The following is a 19,008-nucleotide window of genomic DNA, read 5'->3' as shown; positions in this document are numbered from 1 at the left end:
GAGGGAGGGTTCCTGGGGCAGATGTCTGGGGCTGTGGGGGTGGAGGCTCAGGGCAGCAGAACAAGGTTCGCTGGCTCAGGCAGGGGTGAGGAGCTGGGCACGGGCTGCTGACAGTGCATTCCCACTGCCCTCGGCTTGGAGCTCCCCTCACTGCAGCTGCAGGGGGGTGCAAGAGTATTTTGAGGGGCCCTGGCTGGGTAGATCACAGCTGTCTGGGCTGGGGAGTCCGCTTTCTACTCTGGGCCAGGGGCTCCCCGCTCCCTGACCCAGTCAGGACACACGGCCCAGTATTCCTGCCCTCTGTCCGGTCAGATCAGACAAGCTCCCCCACTGGAGGCACCAGCCCGTGGAGACGCAGGCAGGCAGCGGGGGGCTTGCTAAGCTGATGACTGTCGGTCCTGCCCCCTGGCTGAATGGGGCACCCACGACACGCAGATCAGGGCCAACGTTTTCCTAAGTGGCCAATGATTTGGGGGGCCCAGCTGGAGCTGCCATCAAGGGGCCCGCTTCTAAGTGCCAGGTGCCTACCCTCTGAAAATCATAGCCCCCTGCAGCTGTCTCCAGTTGGGCACCCAAAACCAAAGATGCCCAGAATCCTGGGTCACCACAGAAACTCTTGGCCCAGCCAGGGAGAAAAATGTCAAACATCTGATAGGAGAAGGGGAGGAGAGTGCACCTAACGATCAGAGCAGTGGGCTGGGAGTCAGGACTGCCGGTGGTCTAGCCTCAGCTCTGCCACTGATCTATTACATGACCTTGGGCAAGTCACTCCCTCTCTCTTGTAACACAGAGGCACGGGAGGGGCTGGAAAGTGGATTCATTACTGTCTGTAAAGCACGTTGCAAGCCCCTGATGGGAGATGCTAGGGCAGAGCAGAGCGGCATTCAGAGATTTCTATTTCCTCTGACAAGCAAAATGCCTGTGGGAATCCAGCTCCTTTGCCGTGGGGTGCCCTACATGCCCCCAGGGCTCTCCCCAGGGCAGGGGCACCCACCCAGCCACACCCTGAGGCAGTGCCTGCAGAATAGGCCAGCTTTGGGCCTGTGATGATGTCTCCCTGCCACTGGCTGGGCCCAGCACATGCAACAACCGGCCACCCAGCTAACAATTATGGCTCGAAGTGGAGCAGAAAAGGCGTGTGCCTTAGGGCCCAGCTTCAGTCCTCATGCATGGCGGGAGCAAGAGGGTTTCCTTCCCTCCCTCATGGGGGCAGCTGCTGTCTAGGGCAGATATTGCAGTTGCCCGGAAGATCTGAGGGGAAGCTGCAGACAGCATGTGGATTGATTGATGGAGGGCCAGGCCGTGACTTCAGATGACGCCCTTTGCCAACAGCTGAGGACCCAGCCCCGACGTCTAAATAAAAATGATTTCCAGAGCTATGAAGAGGGACCCTTCTATACTGATCAGAGGCTGGAGCAAGACTTGTTCCTCTTTCCCCGCTCCCCACGGACCATGCTGGAGGAAAAGGCACGTTTAGCCCCACACCAGTGATGGCTGGAGAGAGGCTGCAGCCATTACATTAAAAAAAAAAAAAAAAAAATCTTGTAAACAATGAACCCATTGTTCCCTGGCATTTTACCTCTATATTTTATTGCCCTGGAGGCACCAGATGCTGAGGCTGGCTAGCCAAACAAGGAGGTGGAGGGTCCTGCGGTTGCTGAGATTTTTCCTCCCATTGTCAAGCGCTGTCATGGTATTGAGGGAACAAAGCGACTGACGGAAGCGGGCCCTAGAAAGCACTTGTAGCAAAAGAACAGCCAGCAGCCTTACCCTGGCGAGGATATTGATGCAGAGGGGGCCTGCTACTGGGGCAGGGTGCCCTCAATTAGGGCCCAGATGCAATTACTGTTACGATCTCACCCCACGGCTCTAATGGAACCTGTCCTCATTCAAGAATTACAAGAGGGACAGGAAAAGGGGCACAGGTCAGGACTGAGGGGCACTGGCAGAGCGGGGGGGTGGAGGGTGAAGCACGTGTGGGTGTGGAGCTGGCTTCCGACAGCCCTGATGGTTTTTGTGCTCCAGCCCTTTGTGCTGACCTGCGAGTGGAACCGGCAGGGGGGACCTGCCCCCTGGGCTGCTGTTCGGAGAAGCAGCACAGAGGCGCAGCCTCGCCCCGCTGCTCCCACAGCTGTGCTTGTGGGGAGAGACAAGCAGCACAAATGGAGTATGGAAATGACACTTGGCGGGGGAAGAGAACAGCCTCTGGGATCTCCCCTACTTTGTCCCCAGCTCTGCTTCCCCAGCCTGGAGAGCCAGAGGTGCAGCCCGTGGGAGGAGTACAGCAGCCCCAGGGCAGGTCAGGGGAGTCACTGGAGAAGGTTGCGAGGTGCAGCTGTCCCAAACTGAAGCCAACCCCAGGCTCCCTGAGCACATGCCCCAGCTCTGCAATGGCTTCACACTGAACAGAGACCACTTCACAGGCTGCGTCCTGCCCTTCGAAGCTCTTGATGGGTCTGGGCCTGGGCTGGCTGAGAACGGCCTCTCCCTCCAGGAGCTGTCCAGCCAGCCGCCTGCCACTGGAATGACACGACCGACCGGGGAAAGCTCATCGGTGCAGGAGATGGAGCGTTCCTGGGGGCTGGTCCTAGACGCCGGGAACTGCCTGAGTAGATCAGACTGGGCCTGGGCTCAGAGCTCAGTGCATAACCCATCGGGGAGAGCGAAGCCATGCTGGCCCCGCAGTTACCCTGGGTTAGCGCCGCGCTCTCGCGTTAGCCTGGCTCAAGCGAGCACAGCCATGCTGTGAGGCACCGCTGGGGATGCCCAGGGTGATGGTGTTCACAGCTGACGACGAGTCGCACCGACTCGAGCTACAGCCGATCCCCTGGAAGCCACGTCCCACTCCACTTACAGATCTGTGGGTGTGGACGGGGGACAACACGCAAGGGACGTCTGGAGTTACCTGTGGTGAAGACAAGCCTGTCACTTCCCCTCAATCAGTTCTTCCTACACCACGCCCTGAGCTTCGCTCACACAGACAGAACCACCCTGGGAGCCAGGCCAGCAAGGCAGAGCGAGACAGATCGGTATTGTGCTCTCACCCCCGGGATACTATGGTGATGGCAGCCATATAAGTAGCCAGATTAGATAAGGGAATATGCCTCTTCAATTGACTTTTCAAAAGTTAACCCCTCAAATACTGACTCGGAGATCAGAGACTGGGGCACCAAGCCCTTTGCCTACGTCTCCCATCACCAGTGTTTCTAAGGGGGCCCCATGGCCTCCTCCCTGCTCCTGAGGGGGGCAGGGGTGGGAATCTGAGGAAAGCCCCGTTTCTTAGGCCTGGAGGATCTCCCTCTGCTGGGATGGCCCTGGAAAGTGCTTGGGCACACTGCTGGAAGCAAGAGCAGGCCAGAAGAGATGGGCCCTTGTCCGCCCCTGGATCCAAACCCCGCTGAGTTCTCCATCCGTGGCGCCGAGCGACAGGTGGTGAGGAAAAGCTGAATGCAGCCACTACACATTTATTTACAGTAACGGGCTCCTGGGAGCGCTACCCCAGGCAGCACAGCCCAGGGACCCCGAGCGCAGGAGTCAGGCATCTCAGCGTCGCTCCCTGGCCAGCGGGACCCGGGATCCTGAGCCATCAGGCGACAGAGGCACTGCCGCGGCCAGCTCCCTGAGCGCTGTCATCTCACCCTGCTGCAGGGGCACCCCCGAGCCATCGACGCAGCCGTCTCCCAGAGCGCGAGGGGCCCGGGCCTGCGGGGAAGCCCCTCAGAGGCGGAGCTGGAGGAGATAGCGGATCTGGCACTGGCTCTCCTGGTAGATCAGGTACTCACTCTGGCTGAAGTAGGAGTCCTGGTACTTGGCCAAGGGGATGGGCTTCCCCTGCGGCACCAGCACTTTCCTGCCCTCCACAATCAGCTCCCTGTCCTGAGCGGGGTCTGGGGAGGAGGAAGGGGTTAGCGCACGGGACCGTGCCAGGAACTGCCAGCACCAGGCTCGGCAGGACCTTCGCCCCTCCCTTATCCCATCTCCAAACCCCCCCCCATCTCCAGCCCCTCCTGTTCCCATTCTCACTCCGAGGCAGGGGCACTCACCCGGCTCAGTCCTGCCGCAGGCGATCACGCTGTCATAGTCCTGGGGGGCCTTGCGCAACGAGGGGTCGTCCTGGGTGATCCGATACTCCCGACCTAGGGCCACCTCGTTCAGGAACATGATCCCGATCTGCTTGGAGGTGCAGCTCACTGGAGAGGGGGAGACCAGCCTGTGCTGCTGAGCCTGGAGGACCTGCAAGGCCTGCTCCTGGGCCGGGCCTGGCCGCCGAGCTGTCCTGGCGTGCCCGGCTGCGGGGCCGACCCAGTTTGCCTGCCTGTGTAGCAGCTCCTGGGCTGGGCGTGCAGGCCAGTGGCGCACAGCACCTTCTCCTGATGGGCTGGAGACTGGCACCGACAGGTCCCAAAGCAACTCCTGTCCCCCCACCTTCCTCACCAGGAGCAGGGCTGAGAGAGGGGAAGGGCACAAAGCAGGGAATGCCGGGGGGTGGGAAGGATTTGGAGACAGGGAAAGGGGCCATGGATATACCTAGGAGCCATGGGGTCCCAGCTGCCATTGCCCTGGCTGACTCTGACCCCCGGTCTCCTCACACCTACGTCCAAGGGCATCCCATTGCCCGTCAGGCTCAGCCCTGCCACAGCTGGCATTGCCAGCTGGGCCGCACAACCCAGGAGGGCGCAGGCACAGGTCCTTGGGCAGGAGAGGGAAAGGGGGTCCTGTGACCACAATGCCAGGGGCTTCCCAGCTTCCCCCAGACAGACACTCAGCCAGTGTCCCCCCTCGCCCAGACAGGACCGGGGCGTGGAGCAGGCGGATGGAGTGTCCCGGGCAGGGCAGGCGCAGCACTTACCATATCCCAGCGACTTGCTGTTCTCAGAGGCGAAGTAGAGGCCCTTGCCCACACGCCCGCCCGAGTGCGGCATGATACGCAGGCCACTCTTGAGGATGGCGGCGACGACGGCCACGTTGGTGCCATGCCACAGCAGGCGCCGGTTCCCCAGGTGGTCGTGAGCCTTGAACCGCTCGCTCTGCAGAGCCAGGCAGACACAGGCCTCAGCCCCCGACAGAGCCGGGGCTCAAAGTCTGCCAACGCCCCGTGCCCCCAGCGGGCAGTGCCACTGCCCCTCACAGCGCCCCCCTGCTGCAGAGCACCCAGGGGCACCGCTGGCTCCTGGAGCCTGACTCTGAGCCGGGCACGGGTGTTGCTGAGTGCTGCGCTCCCACCCATCCGGCCAACGAGCGCCCGCCCGTGGACACAAGCCTTCGCCAGCGGCTGGGCGCTGGTTCTCTCACCTCTCCCTCCCGCTTCACCTTCCAGATGTTCAGGATCTTGACCGTCCTCTGGCTCAGCCCAGTTCTCTCTACATAGGTTTCGATCAGCTGCAGGGGAGAGCAGAGTGATGGGGGGCAGCACCAAGCAGAAGCACGTGACTGTGGAGATCGGTGCTCACCCCCTCAGTGCTGGTCCCCCCCCTCCTACCCTGGCCATCACAGAGATTCACACACAGACTCTGGGCTCGTCCCACAGGAGCAGGTTTCTCTGCTTGGTGCTGGAGTGGCCTCCAGCTCGATGTCACTCGAACACGTTCGCTCCCAGCACGCCCAGAAACGCCCCCTTCCCTGCCCCTCCGGCAACTCCAGCTCAGAGCGATCAGCTCTGCTAGTGGGACCATCAACGGCCTGGAGGGGCTCACCCCAGGGAAAGACAGCAATTCACCTACCCAGCTCCGGCCCAGCTCTCTCAGGCTCTCAGCCTGGCTTGGACTCTGAGCTAGACTGGGTGTGGGGGGCTGGGGAGGATACACCTCCCACCTGGTGGCTGGGCCCCTGGGGGGCTCACGTGCCAGACACAAGGGCTTCACAGGACAGGGACTCACAGGCACTACGCAGGCCAAGGCAGACTCCCCGGGGGAAGGATCCCCATCTCCCCAGCCTCTCCTTCAGGGAGGGGACAGCTCATGACCACTCTCCCGGGTTAATGACCTCCCGCCCCACCCCAGGACACCTGGCGTGAGCCAGCCCCCTCCAGACCTGGTAATCCTCCGACGCCGGCTCCACCAGGGTGAGCTCACACCTCAGAAGCGCGTAGTCCTTGTCCAGGGGGTGAGGTACTTCCTCCACCTTCACCTCCTCTTCCTCCTCCTCCTTCTGCGCCTGCAGGCTCTGGGCCAGCTCAATGTCAGCCAGCACCTACCAAGGCAGAGAACCGGGCTGACCTCCTCCGCCACTTTAACCCTTTAGTCGCCCAGGAGGCTCCTCGCCCGGCCAAGGGCGGGCTGTGACGGGGAGCAGAGAGCTCGAGTCCCCAGTGCCGCCGGCACACACGGGAATTTGGATGCACACGGTCTTCAGCTGGCCAGCGGGGGAACAGCACCATCCCCCCAACACACCGTGCTCCGAGGCGAGCGCCAGACATGCCAGCCAGGAGACACCCCCCGAGGGCAGACTCCGGGCGGCTATTTCCCCATGCAAGGCTGGGTCGCTCCCCCCTTTTCACTGCTAGAAGCAAGGAAGCAAATGGCACCGTCCCACCCCACCTCACCGCCCTGGCGACAGCAGCGGCAAAGCTACCAGCTTCCCAAAGCACTGCCCTGAAGACTCCTTCCCAGTTCGGAGAGACGCCCATTGGAGCGGGTCTGAGCCTCGCCCAGGGGCCAGCCCAGCAGACCTGGCACCCGGGTGGGTTTTCACCAAGGAGGTGCCATTTGGTATCCGCTGTTGGTCTCAGTCCCAGACCCACAGACCCAGCCTGTTGGCCGCAGGCAGGGCCCTTACCAGCAGCATATCCTTCTTGGCCTGGACGATCTCCTGCGTGCTGATGGCGGGGGGCCTGGCGCGGCCGAAGTTGTGGGGGATGATGGTGTAGAAGCGGGATGACAGCTCCTCCAGCTGCTTGCTGGGCGGCGGCTGCTCCTGCAAAGCCATCTCGATGGCCTCCAGCGCCTCGAAGCCCTTGGCAATCTGCTGCTTGCTCAGCTTCCCCAGCGGCATCTTCTTCACGTCTGGGGCGGGCCGGCAGGCAGGCGCAGGGAGGGGTGGGGAGTAAAGGAGGACTGAGCTGACAGCCGGCAAGGACACCTGTGTCTCCTCCCCCCTCACCCCACATGAGCGTGACCCCTTCCCTTCAGGGGCCCCGCTGCAATCCCGCACTTCCAGCAATTCCAGCCCTGGCTCCCCCCTCTTCCTGCCCTGCAGCCCCACTGCTATTCCAGCCCTGCCAACGCCCCCCCTTCCTGCCCTGCAGCCCCACTGCTATTCCAGGCACGGAAGCAGCCCCTATCATGCAGCTCTGAGACACAGCTGTAAGGGCTGGGAACAGCAAACCCGCTTCCAGCAGCACCCCAGAGCTCTCGCTGTGGAGTTTGGAAGAGGCTGATTACGAGGAGCAACTCAGCCAGTCGCCCCATGGCAGCCCACGATCTGCAGCAGCACAGCCCACAGGGAACACTCCAGCAGGGCCACTAGGCACCCCAGTCACAGCGGGACCCGTGGCTGACAGAGTGGGGGCATTGCTGCCCGCCGTACCAATATTCATGGTCTGCATGGCCTCTTTGAACATGTTGTTGCTGAAGATGAGCGAGACCAGCTCCTGGGTGGCCTTGTCCAGGGTGCAGGGCAGCGTCTTCTGCTTGGAGCGCTTTCCTCCGTCCACACTGTCCACCTGGGGGAGGAGAAGGGAGAGCTCCAGCTCAGACAGGCAGGGGGGCTCCCCCCACCCCTAGGACATTCCCACCCACCCCATGGGGCACCCCAGGAGGCACATGCTGCTACGCCAGCTGCAGGGGAAAGGCCCTCCCAGTCCCTAGAGAGCCAGAATGGAGGCCTCTGCCCGCCCCTTGCCATGCAAGGCTATCTCCAGCAGGGAGCTGCCCTGCAACAGAGGGGGTGAGAGCTGGGGCCATCGCCCAAAGCTGGACGTGACACTTGGCCACGTGGCGGCCAATCCCCGAGGCCCTCGCTCACTCCTCATGCAGGCAAAACTCCCACCAGCACCCGTCAGGCCCCAGGACACACACTGAAGTCAGGACTTTGGGAGGTGGCCCCTACATTGCAACTGCACAGCCAGGAGGGGAGAGGCCTTCCCCACTCCCCGAGTCTCCAAATGGGGCCGCCCCAGCCCCATGGCACATATCTCCCTAGCTTCCTTGGGCCGGTTCTTGCTTCCCTGGCGCCACGGCGGGAGAAGCCTGGCTTCTCCTGGAGCCAGTGAGCCCCTCCCCGGTCACTCACCTTCACAGTCACCTCCCCCTCCTCCTCGGCCCCAGGCTGCACCTCAATCAGGGTGTATTTGCCGGGGTGGGCCACGAAGTTCTCCCGCTCGACCCAGCTGTTCTTGGTCTTGTCCCGGAACTTCTTCTCAAAGTCCTTCTTGGCGGCCTCCAGCGTGGAGAAGGGGCTCAGCTTCGACTGCCCCACCTCCCCCTGGGAAGGGAAGAAACCCGCAGCTGGGTAAGGCTTAGCGTCCCGCTCCTGTGCTCACTGCTCACCTTCCCCTCTAGCTTGGGGCTCCCCCTGGATCCGGACTGCTGCTGGACTCTACAGTGCAACACAGGGGCAGCCTGCGGAGACTACAGGTCCCAGCATGCAATTCTCCATTTGATAAGGGCAACAAGGCTGCACTGCATGCTGGGTAGTCTCCACAGGCTGCACCTCAAGCGTTCTCCTGGGACACAAATCTGCGTGACTAGCTCCCCCCGCTAATCTTGACACAGACTCTTCTGCGTCCCCGGCTTTGCCAAACCATCTGAAACGTCATACTCATATTCCAATCCGAGGGTAGAGTTCTTCTGGCTAGCCTGGGATAAGTCAGATGAGGGACATTACAGACAGAGGTGGATTTTCCCTGCCAAAGTACGATGCCCTAGACTAGTTTATTAGCCGAGGCAATGGATGGCCCCTCCAAGCCCCCTCCAAGAGCAGCCACAAAGAAGAAAGCAGTAGGCAAAAGAACCAAGTCCTATATAGGCAGGGACAGCAAGAGACTTGATTCCATGGGATGGTCTAGGAGGGGTGGAGAAGGAACCCAGATGTTGAGAGAGGGGGTATTCTTGGGAGAGAAGTGGGGCCCATTCTTGCCCAGCTTTGCAAATTCTGCAAGAATCCTTGTCACAAAGCAAGCTTTTTAAAGGCGTTTAAAGTATGAGAAAATTCTCAGCTAAAAAACCCAGTTAGGCTGGAGTCGGGGCTAAGCAGATGTTCAACTAACTGGTTTGGAAGGTGCCTTTAAAGAATGCTTCCATGCAGCCTAAAAAATAAAACCGAATCTGAGTCCTGGAAAACCTGGACATGCAAAGTTCATTTCCTATTTTAAAAATGCTTCAAACAATGCAATGTGTGGAATTGCCCAGCCAAGCCCAGCCAGACAGCCAAACTCTGCCTCAGAGCATAAGCCAGTTATGGGATCTTATTAGTACTTTGGCTCCACCAAGAGGCCATCTGTCACCACCTCTCTTGGGCAGAGACCTGGATCTCACTCCCTTCTGACTGGGGAGTTTAACGCTGACTTACACTGGGATATCCCCAGCCAGCCAGACTGCCCAGAAGACCAATGTCTGCATTTTACTTTCTCTCCGGTGTACCGCCAGCAGCTGTACATCACCACACAGCTCCTGTAAGCAACTGCGTTTATTCTTAGGGTAAAAGTGTTATCGAGAAAACATAGGAAAGCAATCAATGACCCCAGACCTGCTAAAAGCTTACCGCAGATCACTCCCAACTCCAGCCTCGCCTCTGGTAAGTTTTAGCCTATAAAAACCTACAGTTGGCTTGTCCCCATGATTACAAGTTAATCCGTCTTAGATCCAGAACCAGAACGAAGCCACCAAGGCAGTTTAGGCTCAGGTGACTTACCCAAAAGCCCTTTTTCTGTCTGTTGGTCTCTGGAGAATCCAGTATACAGGAGCGTCCCCAGGAGGTGTTACCTCTCCAGAAGTGTTATTACCTGAGCGATTGGCCCAAATTTTCCCTATGGTTTTCACTTCCTGGAGGAGCTGCGGTAAGCCTCTTCCCCATAGAGTGCATACAGCCCCTGGCCTCCAATGGTCCATAAACCTTGCCTACACTTTACATCAAATGGTCTCCCAAAGAGATGCAGGAAGTTGTCCTGCCTGTCACACCGTCACTGCAGGCTAGCAGAGCCTGCTTTGCCTGAAAGCTAAAGCTACACCAGCTGCATCCGGCACCGTCTAAAGCCAGTTAGGGGTGGCAGCCCTAGCGCTCCTGGGAACTTGTCAGTGAGGTGCTAGGTGGGGTTGCCCCTAGCCTAGCTCAGGAGTTTGCCAGCCGTGAGGCTCGGCCTACCTGGGAGTGTTTAGTGAGAAGAGAAACGTTCACACGTGGCCCTTCCAAGCAGGGATCTGAGTCAGCGGGGCCCAGGGCACTTAGGCTAACAGCGCCTGTGCTGACAGGGGCCTTGGCTGGGACCATCTCCCCATGGCACTGACATCAGCCTCCCCTTTCTTTCTGGAAGGCAGGTTCCTAGACCCCGAGGAAGCGGGCTGCAAATAACACCTAGCGGCCAGGGAGGGAATCGCACTTCGGCAGCCAATGCAAATCACCTGGTTGTAGGACAGTATCCATCCCCCAATGTGCTGGGCACACAGCAAGACAGCCCCCGCAGAGCTCACACCCTGAGAGATCCCCTACTGAAGGAGTCAGACACCCCGCCAGCCCCTTCCAGGGGGACATGCCCAGTGGCTTCAGTCCCCCTTCCCCTGGTCTGCGCAGAGGGACTGGGAAGAGTGTGCTGTGCCCCGCCCAGTCCCCAAAGGGACTTTTGTGGGGTCTTCCTCCTCCAGTACCCAAGGGGGCGGAGAGAGGGGGAGAAGAGGAGCATGTGGCATGTGCCGTGGGCGGGGTGTGGGAGTGTGTGACTTGTGAGTGCGGGGAGGGGGGACGCTGGGTGTGATCTGTGGGGTGAAGGGTTGGCAGAGGGTGTGACCTGTCAGGAGATGGAAGAACAGCAGCGTGCGAGATCCCATGTGGTGATGGGGAGAACAAGAGGAACGGGTGCGTCATGATTTATGACTCAACACTGCTTCCCAAGGAGCAGCATTCCTGGCAAGGTTCTTAGCCAGGAAGCAGAGAGCTTCCAGGAACCACAAAATATGCACAAAGCATGCCCTGCAGGCAGGAGAGAAGAACAAAATCCTAACTGCGCTTGCACTTAGCGCATGGGAGCTTTGGCCAACAGGCTCGACAGAGAGAATCTCTCCTACAAAAAAACCCCCGGAGCCTGGATGTCGATTAGCTCCTGGCTCCAGGCCAAATAATGGCTGGCACATCAGAACCACCTTGCACTTCAATCTGATGGGACCCAATGCAGACAAGAGCTGACAGCTCCAAGAAAGCAACCAGGGGAGAGCCAGAGTTTGAAGAGGGGCCTCAGGGATGATTCCCACAATGCAGGCGCACACACAAACAAATGTAAACACCCAGCTTCTGGACTGGAGGGCGGAGCAGGTGCCATGTCCACCTGCCTGGCTAGTGTTTGCACTCCAATATCAGCTCTGGATTTAGCTTATAGCCCCGTCCCCTGGGATGGGCCTTTGTCTCATGGCAGCAGAGGTATTTCCCAGGATGCTGCCCCTTGGTGGCTGACAGAGGGAGGGTGGTGGCGGCTGGGCTGGGCAGAGGATACTCACCACGCGACCCCAGCGGTTCCAACAGCTGTACCTGCCGTTCTGATCGACGAGCTGGATGATGTAGAACTTGTTGTTGTTGTTCCCGATGTTGGTTTGGTTCAACATGCAGTCGTAATCCTCGTGGATCTAACCCAACACACCACAGGGGACCTGTCAATGTGAGCGTCCCTCGAGCCGGGATGGCTACACGACCGCCCCCCTTGCCTCAGACTCACTCTTACCTGGGCATCACTGCTTTTGCTCAGATGGCAGGCAGAGTCAATCTTGGCTTTGAGCTTCTCCTTGGGAGCGGTCTTCAGCGCCTCCACAGTGGAGCGGACGCTGTCCTCCTCCGGCTCCTGCTTCACTTTCTTGCTCTGGGCCTGGGCCTTGGCAGATGCCTTGCGTTTCGGGGCCATTGCTCCCCTGTGGCGACAGCCACGCTGCAACCATAAGAATCAGGACTTTCGTTAGAGCCTGGTTGGTCATTTACGTCCTACAAAGGCGAGATGGAGGGTGAGGGGTCCGTTCTCTGTCCCCGGCTAGCAGTTTGCTCAATTCCCAGAACTACGTGGAAGCTAAACTAGCAGTGGGCTAACACCAAGAGTGCCACAGGGTTGGGTCCCGGAAGGACAGCTGATCTTGTGTTTATGGCACAAGACTTGGTTGCCTGGAGAGCTGGGTTCTGTTCTCAGCCCTGCCACTGACTTGGTGTGCACCCTGGTGCAAGTCACTTCATGCTGCTCTGTGCCTCAGTTTCCCCATCCATAAAATGGGGATAATAATCATTCCCCAGCTTGAAGAAGGGACCTGTAAGGCTTCATCTCACTAGCAAGTGTTAAGTGCTTGGAGATCCTTAGATGGTAGATTCTGTAGAAGACACTTAGCAATAATCTATAAAAGCTGACCTGGAAACGTCCCAAGCCCAGGTGCCCTCATGTTCCTAGCGCTATTCCAGCAGGACTACACCAAAGCTTTCCCCAGCACTTCCACTGGAGCCCCCACAGGCCAGCGCTACTCATCTCCTTAGCAAAACCTCCCTCCATCTCCACTCTAGTCCATTAGTCCCACGCACTCCAAGAGAGCGCAAGATCCCCCCAGTTATTGCTGTTCCTTTTGGAGTGCCCGGAAGTGTGCCGGGAATACAACGAACAAGCAAGACCCAGTCCCTGTCCCAAAGCATTTACAGTCCAAGACCCAGGGCTGGGTCAGACACCATGCAACTAGCAAGGACCACACAGTGCTGAAGTGGCTGAGGAAAGACGAGGATCATGAGTGGCAGAGGCAACCAAAGAGGAAAGGGGAAAAACCACCGCGCCTCAAAGGAGGTTTGGTTGGAGTCTGGGCTCAGCCCTTGGTCCATGCCTCCCCCAGACAGATACACTGACAGGAGACCAGGTCAATGAATTAAATACCAGCCTAATGCTCTCTGTTGGGTGCCGGATACATCCAGCTGAACCCACTTGAAATCTGACTGTGGCTGCAGCCCAGGGGGATGAGATTTAGCCTGCTGCACTCTGGGCCAGGCTGGTGAATAAGTGTTTCCAGAATTCTCCTATAGAGCCTGACTAAGCCCTGGACTGTGTCCCAGGCACTGCTGTTCCTGCCCCTCTCCCATGCACCACCCATGGGGGCTAGCCTACCAGACTGAGAGGAGGGGCAGTGAAAGCCTGACTGTAACCAGATCCCTGATTCGGCTGTATTTGTAGCAGGTCCTGGGGAGAGAGATGGAGATTAGTTGTCTGATTCTTTGATGGGAGATCTCTCGACCCAGGGGAAGGACCTGTCTGCACTGGAGTGGGAACCAAGTTTGAAACCCTTTAACTCTGTGTAAACACAGATCCAGCAAAGCCAGTTTCTAGCACAACTCACCTGGCCATTGAGGACAAAGGTTTGGCCCTTTGAACAATCAAACTAGGATGTCTTTCAAGTGCAGCTCTACTATGGCTCAGCACATCCGAGGAACCAGTTTTGCTGGATCCTTATTTAAATGCCCTCTTACCTTTGAGCCCAGCCCCACGATTTGAAAGCACAAGCACAAACTGGGCTGCACCCAGTTAAATTCCAGACAGCCTCATCTCAGCCGATGGCTTGATTTTAGCCACCAAAGGCCGAGAAGCAAAAGTATTTCATCCTTGACTCCCTGGGTTAAACCTCCCGATTTCACTCAGCATCCAGCTATGACGTGACAAAAAAGCCACACAATGGGATTATGCAGCAGCACAGAGCAAGCGTCAGGACATCCTAACACAAGTGTGCCCAACACAAGCAACTGAGACAGCCCTTTGGCTGACTGGAACAGTGCCCCTTTGGGTAACCATGGCACACAGGTTTTTTTGTTGACTGGTTGCTGATTTAGGACGTTTTGAGGGGGGACAAATGGTGTGACAGATACGGCAATTTTCTGTGTATCCTTGGGAGATCTTATTGAACTAAGTTTAAGTATCCTTGGGGTCCGTTGTATTAATAATACATTAGCCATTAGTTTGAGGGCCAGGAGTGTATGTAACTTCTCAAGGGGGGGAGATGAGAGATGTGAGACCCGGGCGTTCAGAGAATTACAGTGAACAGCGTGCCACACAAGAATGGACCACTGGAAGAAAAGTGAAGTGGTTTTCCTGGGGAATAACTACGGGGAGGGGGAACACAAATTCCATACCTCTGGCTAGGCAAAAACCCAGCTTTTTGAAACTGCATCCTGAGGAGTGAGCCATTGTCTGCTGATTACCTGTTATGTGAGGCCAAGACCAAAGGCTCAAGCAATATAAAGAAAAAGAGGGAACTATTCCTGGTGGTTCTGAATTTGACCCGGTTACGGAACTCACAGCCGCACGGAAAACCCAGCTGTGGGTTTTGAAGGACAGACACCTACCAGGGCCAGAGGCTGGACCTGGGGCGACTGTTGTAAGCTTTTTAGCATGCTTGTAAGTTCTTTTGATGTTATTAATATGTTTCTCTGTAACGCTTTCATGACTGAAGAATAAATGCGCTTGCTTAGAAAAAGCTGGGTGCCAATTCATATCTGCGGGCTATTATGCTGTCCATGATCGCTGGAGAGAAAGCAGAGCTGACACTGGCTTGCTGGGGATATCACAACGTAGGCTGGAAACTGTGCAGCCTTAATGATCCCCACTCAGGAGGGAGAGAGATGTGGGTCTCCGTCCAAAAGAGGTGATGGCTGAGGAGCCTCTGATGGACCACAAGGGGGGGAAATATAGAGGCAGCTGCCCTGAACTGTGACAAAAGGGTTGTGCTCTAGTGTGCTTTTTAAGATGCTAAAAAAAAGCATAAAAAAAACTTTTCTGATTTGTTTCCTCCTCTATTTTTTACATTACTCCCACTGCTACTTAGTTCTTATATAGCAAGCAGGTCTAGCCTACTCTGGAAGACTCAGTGGAGCACTGGAGAACTGGTAGAATTATAATATGACAGATATCAAAGGAGGAAATCTAATTAATTGGGAAAGGAAAGCATTTTTATTCACACTATTTAAAATGCTGGTATTTTATTTTAACTATATTTCATTCAAATACCTACTATACACTTTGGAGAAAAGCCCTCTTGGTTAAAGATAGCCATGTTAGTTCACACAAGCAGCCGCCAAGGAGTCCTCTAGCAAAGCCAGGGAAGACCAAGCTTGTCATGCTTGATATTTCTAAGGCAAGAAAACCCCAAACCTTTAAAGCTCCAGTAAGAAGAAAGCAGGGGGGGAAAGGGCACAAATCTAGACTTGGCAGGTCACCTTTAAAATGTAAAGTGAAGGGATTTATGGGTAGAGGATCTCCCCCCGCCCCCCAGTAGAAAGAAGAAAAAGCAGCTTAAACACAGCCTTTCCCTTGAGACCAAGAGAGAAATGTAATCCACCGAGCCAAATAGCAACCGCTGGTTGCACTTCTTCATTTAAACTTTGTTTGCATACCTTGGCTCAAAGAAACACAATGCCAGCAGGCCCCAAACCAAAGGGGAACCTGGTTGGGAAAATCACTTGATTTATTCCATGTGTCCTAGTAACGTTAGCCAAGAGCTGGATACCAAAACCAAAGACTGAAGAGGAAGGAAATACGACAGGGCAAAAGAGCTCCTGGCAGAGATTACACAGCTCAGTCTCTAATGATAATGACTCCCCTGATAGACAATGAAGATTTGAACCTACACATTCTAGGAGTATGAGATTCACGGGATTCCAGACGCACATGGATGTACTGTATAGCCCTAGTCCTATGCAGCTGTGTATGGACCGTACAGCGATACCCACAGAGCAGAATGCACAAGAGTTTCGCCAGCCTCAGGGCAAGACCTGTCTCTTTTGGGGGGGTGGGAAGGGCATTGCCTCAGTAAATGTGGTGCCTGAGTAGGCAGGCAGGCATCGTGAAGGGCAAAGAGCAAACAAGCAGTATAAACAAGGGAGGGGTGGAGAACGTGGCCTTGACAGTTCTATGCACAGCAAAGCAAGGGGGCTTTGGAAAGGTGGCGATGGAGCAGAGAGAGCACTAGAGTTACCCGGGAGTTTGCTGGTCCAGAGATAGGATTTCTCGGAGGAGGAACTCAGCAGGCAGAGAAGGCCCGGCTCTGGCAGTTCCGTTCCTGAGGAAAGTTCCCTAAGTTAATCATGCAATAGATCAATCCCCAAAGGCAGCAGATTGCATGCAGTGCCCTTGAGGCCCATCAGTACTTTAACGAGCCAGGACAGATGCACACAGGATAGACAGGGCAGCTGCCAGCTCCACTCAGCTGCTTTCCAGCCACCCCTCTGGCCTGCTGGGGAAGCAGAGGTCCACTCACCTGCCTGGAGCTCCTTCACAGACTGGGGGGGACTGAGGCTGTTCCTCCCAGCTGCCTGCAGCGGAGGAATGGAAGCAGGACAAGTTTAGACACGCCGGAGCTGCCGGTTCTTTCCACTCGCACTGCCGTTCTCCTCCTCCCTGGTGATCTCAGTCTTTCTACGCAGAAGCAACTCCCCTCATGGGAAAGGTGCCAGCAGCCTCACATTGCACTGTCAATGCCAGGACTAACGCCCCGCTCGCAGGTCGCCTGGCACGGGCTCTCCGCTGTGTGGGCTATGGGGACTGGAGGAGAAAGCCAGCAGCAAGAAACCCCCTTACTAGATAGAAGGCTGCATAGGGGCAGATTTCAGCCAGGCTGGCACAGTTCAGCCTGGTGCACACTGGGACCAGGCTGTGCTGAAGGACTGGAGTCCTAGGGCCCAATCCTCAGACGGTGTAACTGTACCAGCAGGCAATAAACACCAGCATGCTGAACTGCCACAAGTAACCCCGGTCAGTCCCTGCACCCCTCCCAGTGCACCTAATGCCACCAATGCAGGGTGGAGGGGTACCCACAAGCTTCATCGTGAACTGGATTGGATTGCTCACAAAAGCCACTGAGATGTGTGACACACACACACCTTCCCCCCGACCCCTTCCTCCTACAACTCTCTTCCTCTCCCACCCCAGCAAGACCTTCCAGAGGACCCAAAGCGCATGGCTGGCCCAGCAACCCGTCACATGCCCCATTTCCTCCCCGAGCCCTTAGCCTCAGCCATTGCTGGAGATTGCCAAGCCCTGTACCACGAAGCAGAACCAGCACCGAGTGCTGCCAGACCAGTGCTTAAAGCATCTTCTTCTGCCTCGCTCAGCCCTCTGCCCACTCAGTCATTCCCTACTCCCCCACCTCTCTTCCCCTATTCTGCCCTCTCCCATGCACCATCTGTCCAGCCCTTCTCTGACTTCGAGGGCCACTGCTTTTTGAGACAATAATTTAATACACAGAAGGATGGTTGGTGAGTGCACATGGTGGAGGAAAAGCAAGATCAGGAGGAAGAGGAAGCTAACTGAACATCCTCATTGTAGCGGTCTGCCAAAGTCCATGCCAAGCAAGGCTGGTGACATTTTGGGCAGGGAAAGGGATCGTCCGTGACACAGAGTTTACTCTCCTTCAGCCACGGGAGCCAGTGGATTTCACCAGAGCCCAGAGAATGGAGATTTTGTTTTAAAGACAAATGGCCGCCGATTTCCACACTGATCCACCAGGCTCAAGAGGCATTCAGCCCATTACCAAACACATAGCCAAATCAATTCATCTTGCACCTAGACCCGTGCCTCCTTTTCCATTGTATTGGAAAGCCACAGCTATAAACCAACAGGCAGCTGCCGGGGTTGAGGACAACTGAGCTAAACAGCAGCATTGAAGGGAGGCAGTGAGGGCTAGTGGCTAGAGCATGCTCAGACCAGGGGTAGATCCTCCATGAAAGGAACCATGGCAATTTACACCAACTGAAGATTTGTCCCCATGGTTCATGTTCCAGTTGCCCCTCTTTGAAGTGATTCCAGGCAAGTAACACCTGCTGTGCGCCAGCTGCACTTCCCTGCCAAACCGAGCTAACATCACTCGCCAGCTTTGCACAGCGCACGGAGCCTTGTGGCTAAAGGGCACCACAGAAGGGCAACATGCTGATACGCAGTGTGTGAATTCCCTGCCTGGCACCCCAGACCCCCAGTCAGGCGGGAACTTCAAGGCCTAACTGGGACCAGTTCAGATGCTCCCGTTACCCAGTCTGAGCTTCACTAGAATCCAGGCACTTGATAAGCATGGCCCTTGGGCCAGATCCTGAGCCCCCCACCCCAATGGGAGCCACGACTGCTCAGCACCCCCCAGGGCAGGCCCTTTCCAGTCACCCTCCCCGCTCCGCCCCACCTCTGCCAAAGCCCCAAAACGAGAGGCCAGATCTAAACCGTACCCGCCCCACAGGCACCGCCCCGCTCGGGGGCCGTCCTCAGTGCTGCCCCCCACTGCATCTACGAAAAGGGCCCGCAGCCCCTGCAGCGCAGCTCCCACGCAGTGACTCGACCCACGGTGTCACCCATCTCCACCCCAGAGCCCCCTAGCCAGCCCCCCAACCAGCCATTGCAAGCCCCCAACCAGCCCCAAGCCCCCCATAACCAGCCCCCCAACCAGCCATGGCGAGCCCCCCAACCAGCCCTGAGCCTCCCATAACCAGCCCCCCAACCAGCCATGGCAACCAATCAACCAGCCCCGAGCCCCCCATAACCAGCCCCCCAACCAGCCATGGCGAGCCCCCAACCAGGCCCGGGGCCCGGACCCAGCCCCGAGCCCCCCATAACCGCCCCGGGGCCCAGCACCGAGCCCCCCAACCAGCCATGGCGACCTCCCGAGCAGCCCCAGGACCCAGCCCAGACAGAGACAGAAGCAGCCCCGGGCTCGGCGCAGCCCCGCCCTGCCTGAAGCGCGCCAGCTCGAGCGCGCGCGCCCCCGCCCCACAATAACATACACGCGCCGCGCGGAGCAGGCGCCAACGCCCCCTCGCGCACGCTCCCCACCCAGCAGCCGCCTGTACACTCACCAGCGCGCACTACGCGTGCGCGAAAGA

General features: G+C 57.4%; 1 protein-coding gene across 3 annotated transcripts; it reads right to left on the bottom strand.

Moving 5' to 3' along the window:
- Positions 1 to 3,448: 3,448 nt before the first annotated feature.
- Positions 3,449 to 18,956, bottom strand: PARP3 (poly(ADP-ribose) polymerase family member 3). Of its 3 annotated transcripts, none has more exons than XM_067561168.1 (12): positions 18,910 to 18,956; positions 16,404 to 16,458; positions 11,864 to 12,047; positions 11,643 to 11,768; positions 8,230 to 8,421; positions 7,525 to 7,660; positions 6,775 to 7,001; positions 6,031 to 6,189; positions 5,293 to 5,379; positions 4,850 to 5,027; positions 4,044 to 4,190; positions 3,449 to 3,887 (listed from the first exon to the last, which is right to left on the bottom strand). In XM_067561168.1, the coding sequence occupies exons 3-12, from the start codon at positions 12,038 to 12,040 to the stop codon at positions 3,718 to 3,720; spliced, it is 1,599 nt and encodes a 532-aa protein (XP_067417269.1). In that variant the 5' UTR covers positions 12,041 to 12,047; positions 16,404 to 16,458; positions 18,910 to 18,956; the 3' UTR covers positions 3,449 to 3,717. The 3 variants fall into 3 exon arrangements, with proteins under 3 accessions (XP_067417269.1, XP_067417270.1, XP_067417268.1); XM_067561169.1 differs by lacking the exon at positions 18,910 to 18,956 and adding an exon at positions 16,122 to 16,205 and having other exon boundaries at positions 11,864 to 12,064; positions 16,404 to 16,630; XM_067561167.1 differs by lacking the exon at positions 18,910 to 18,956 and having other exon boundaries at positions 11,864 to 12,064; positions 16,404 to 16,630.
- Between the last annotated feature and the right edge of the window lie 52 nt (positions 18,957 to 19,008).

The sequence above is a fragment of the Emydura macquarii genome, unplaced genomic scaffold (genome assembly GCF_026122565.2).
Source record: "Emydura macquarii macquarii isolate MOO-44397 ecotype Brisbane River unplaced genomic scaffold, CSIRO-AGI_Emac_v2 contig_2369, whole genome shotgun sequence".
Lineage (NCBI taxonomy): Eukaryota > Metazoa > Chordata > Testudines > Chelidae > Emydura > Emydura macquarii.
Note: the sequence above shows the minus strand (reverse complement) of the source record. Positions and strands in the feature narration are given on the sequence as shown.

Excerpts from the sequence above, each read along its gene's own strand:
- PARP3 (XM_067561168.1), bottom strand. The coding sequence starts at position 12,040 with ATGGCCCCGAAACGCAAGGCATCTGCCAAGGCCCAGGCCCAGAGCAAG. Across the intron at positions 7,002-7,524 it reads CATGCAGACCATGAATATTG|ACGTGAAGAAGATGCCGCTG; the intron begins GTACGGCGGGCA and ends GGCCCGCCCCAG. Across the intron at positions 5,028-5,292 it reads AGGTGAAGCGGGAGGGAGAG|AGCGAGCGGTTCAAGGCTCA; the intron begins GTGAGAGAACCA and ends CTGGCTCTGCAG.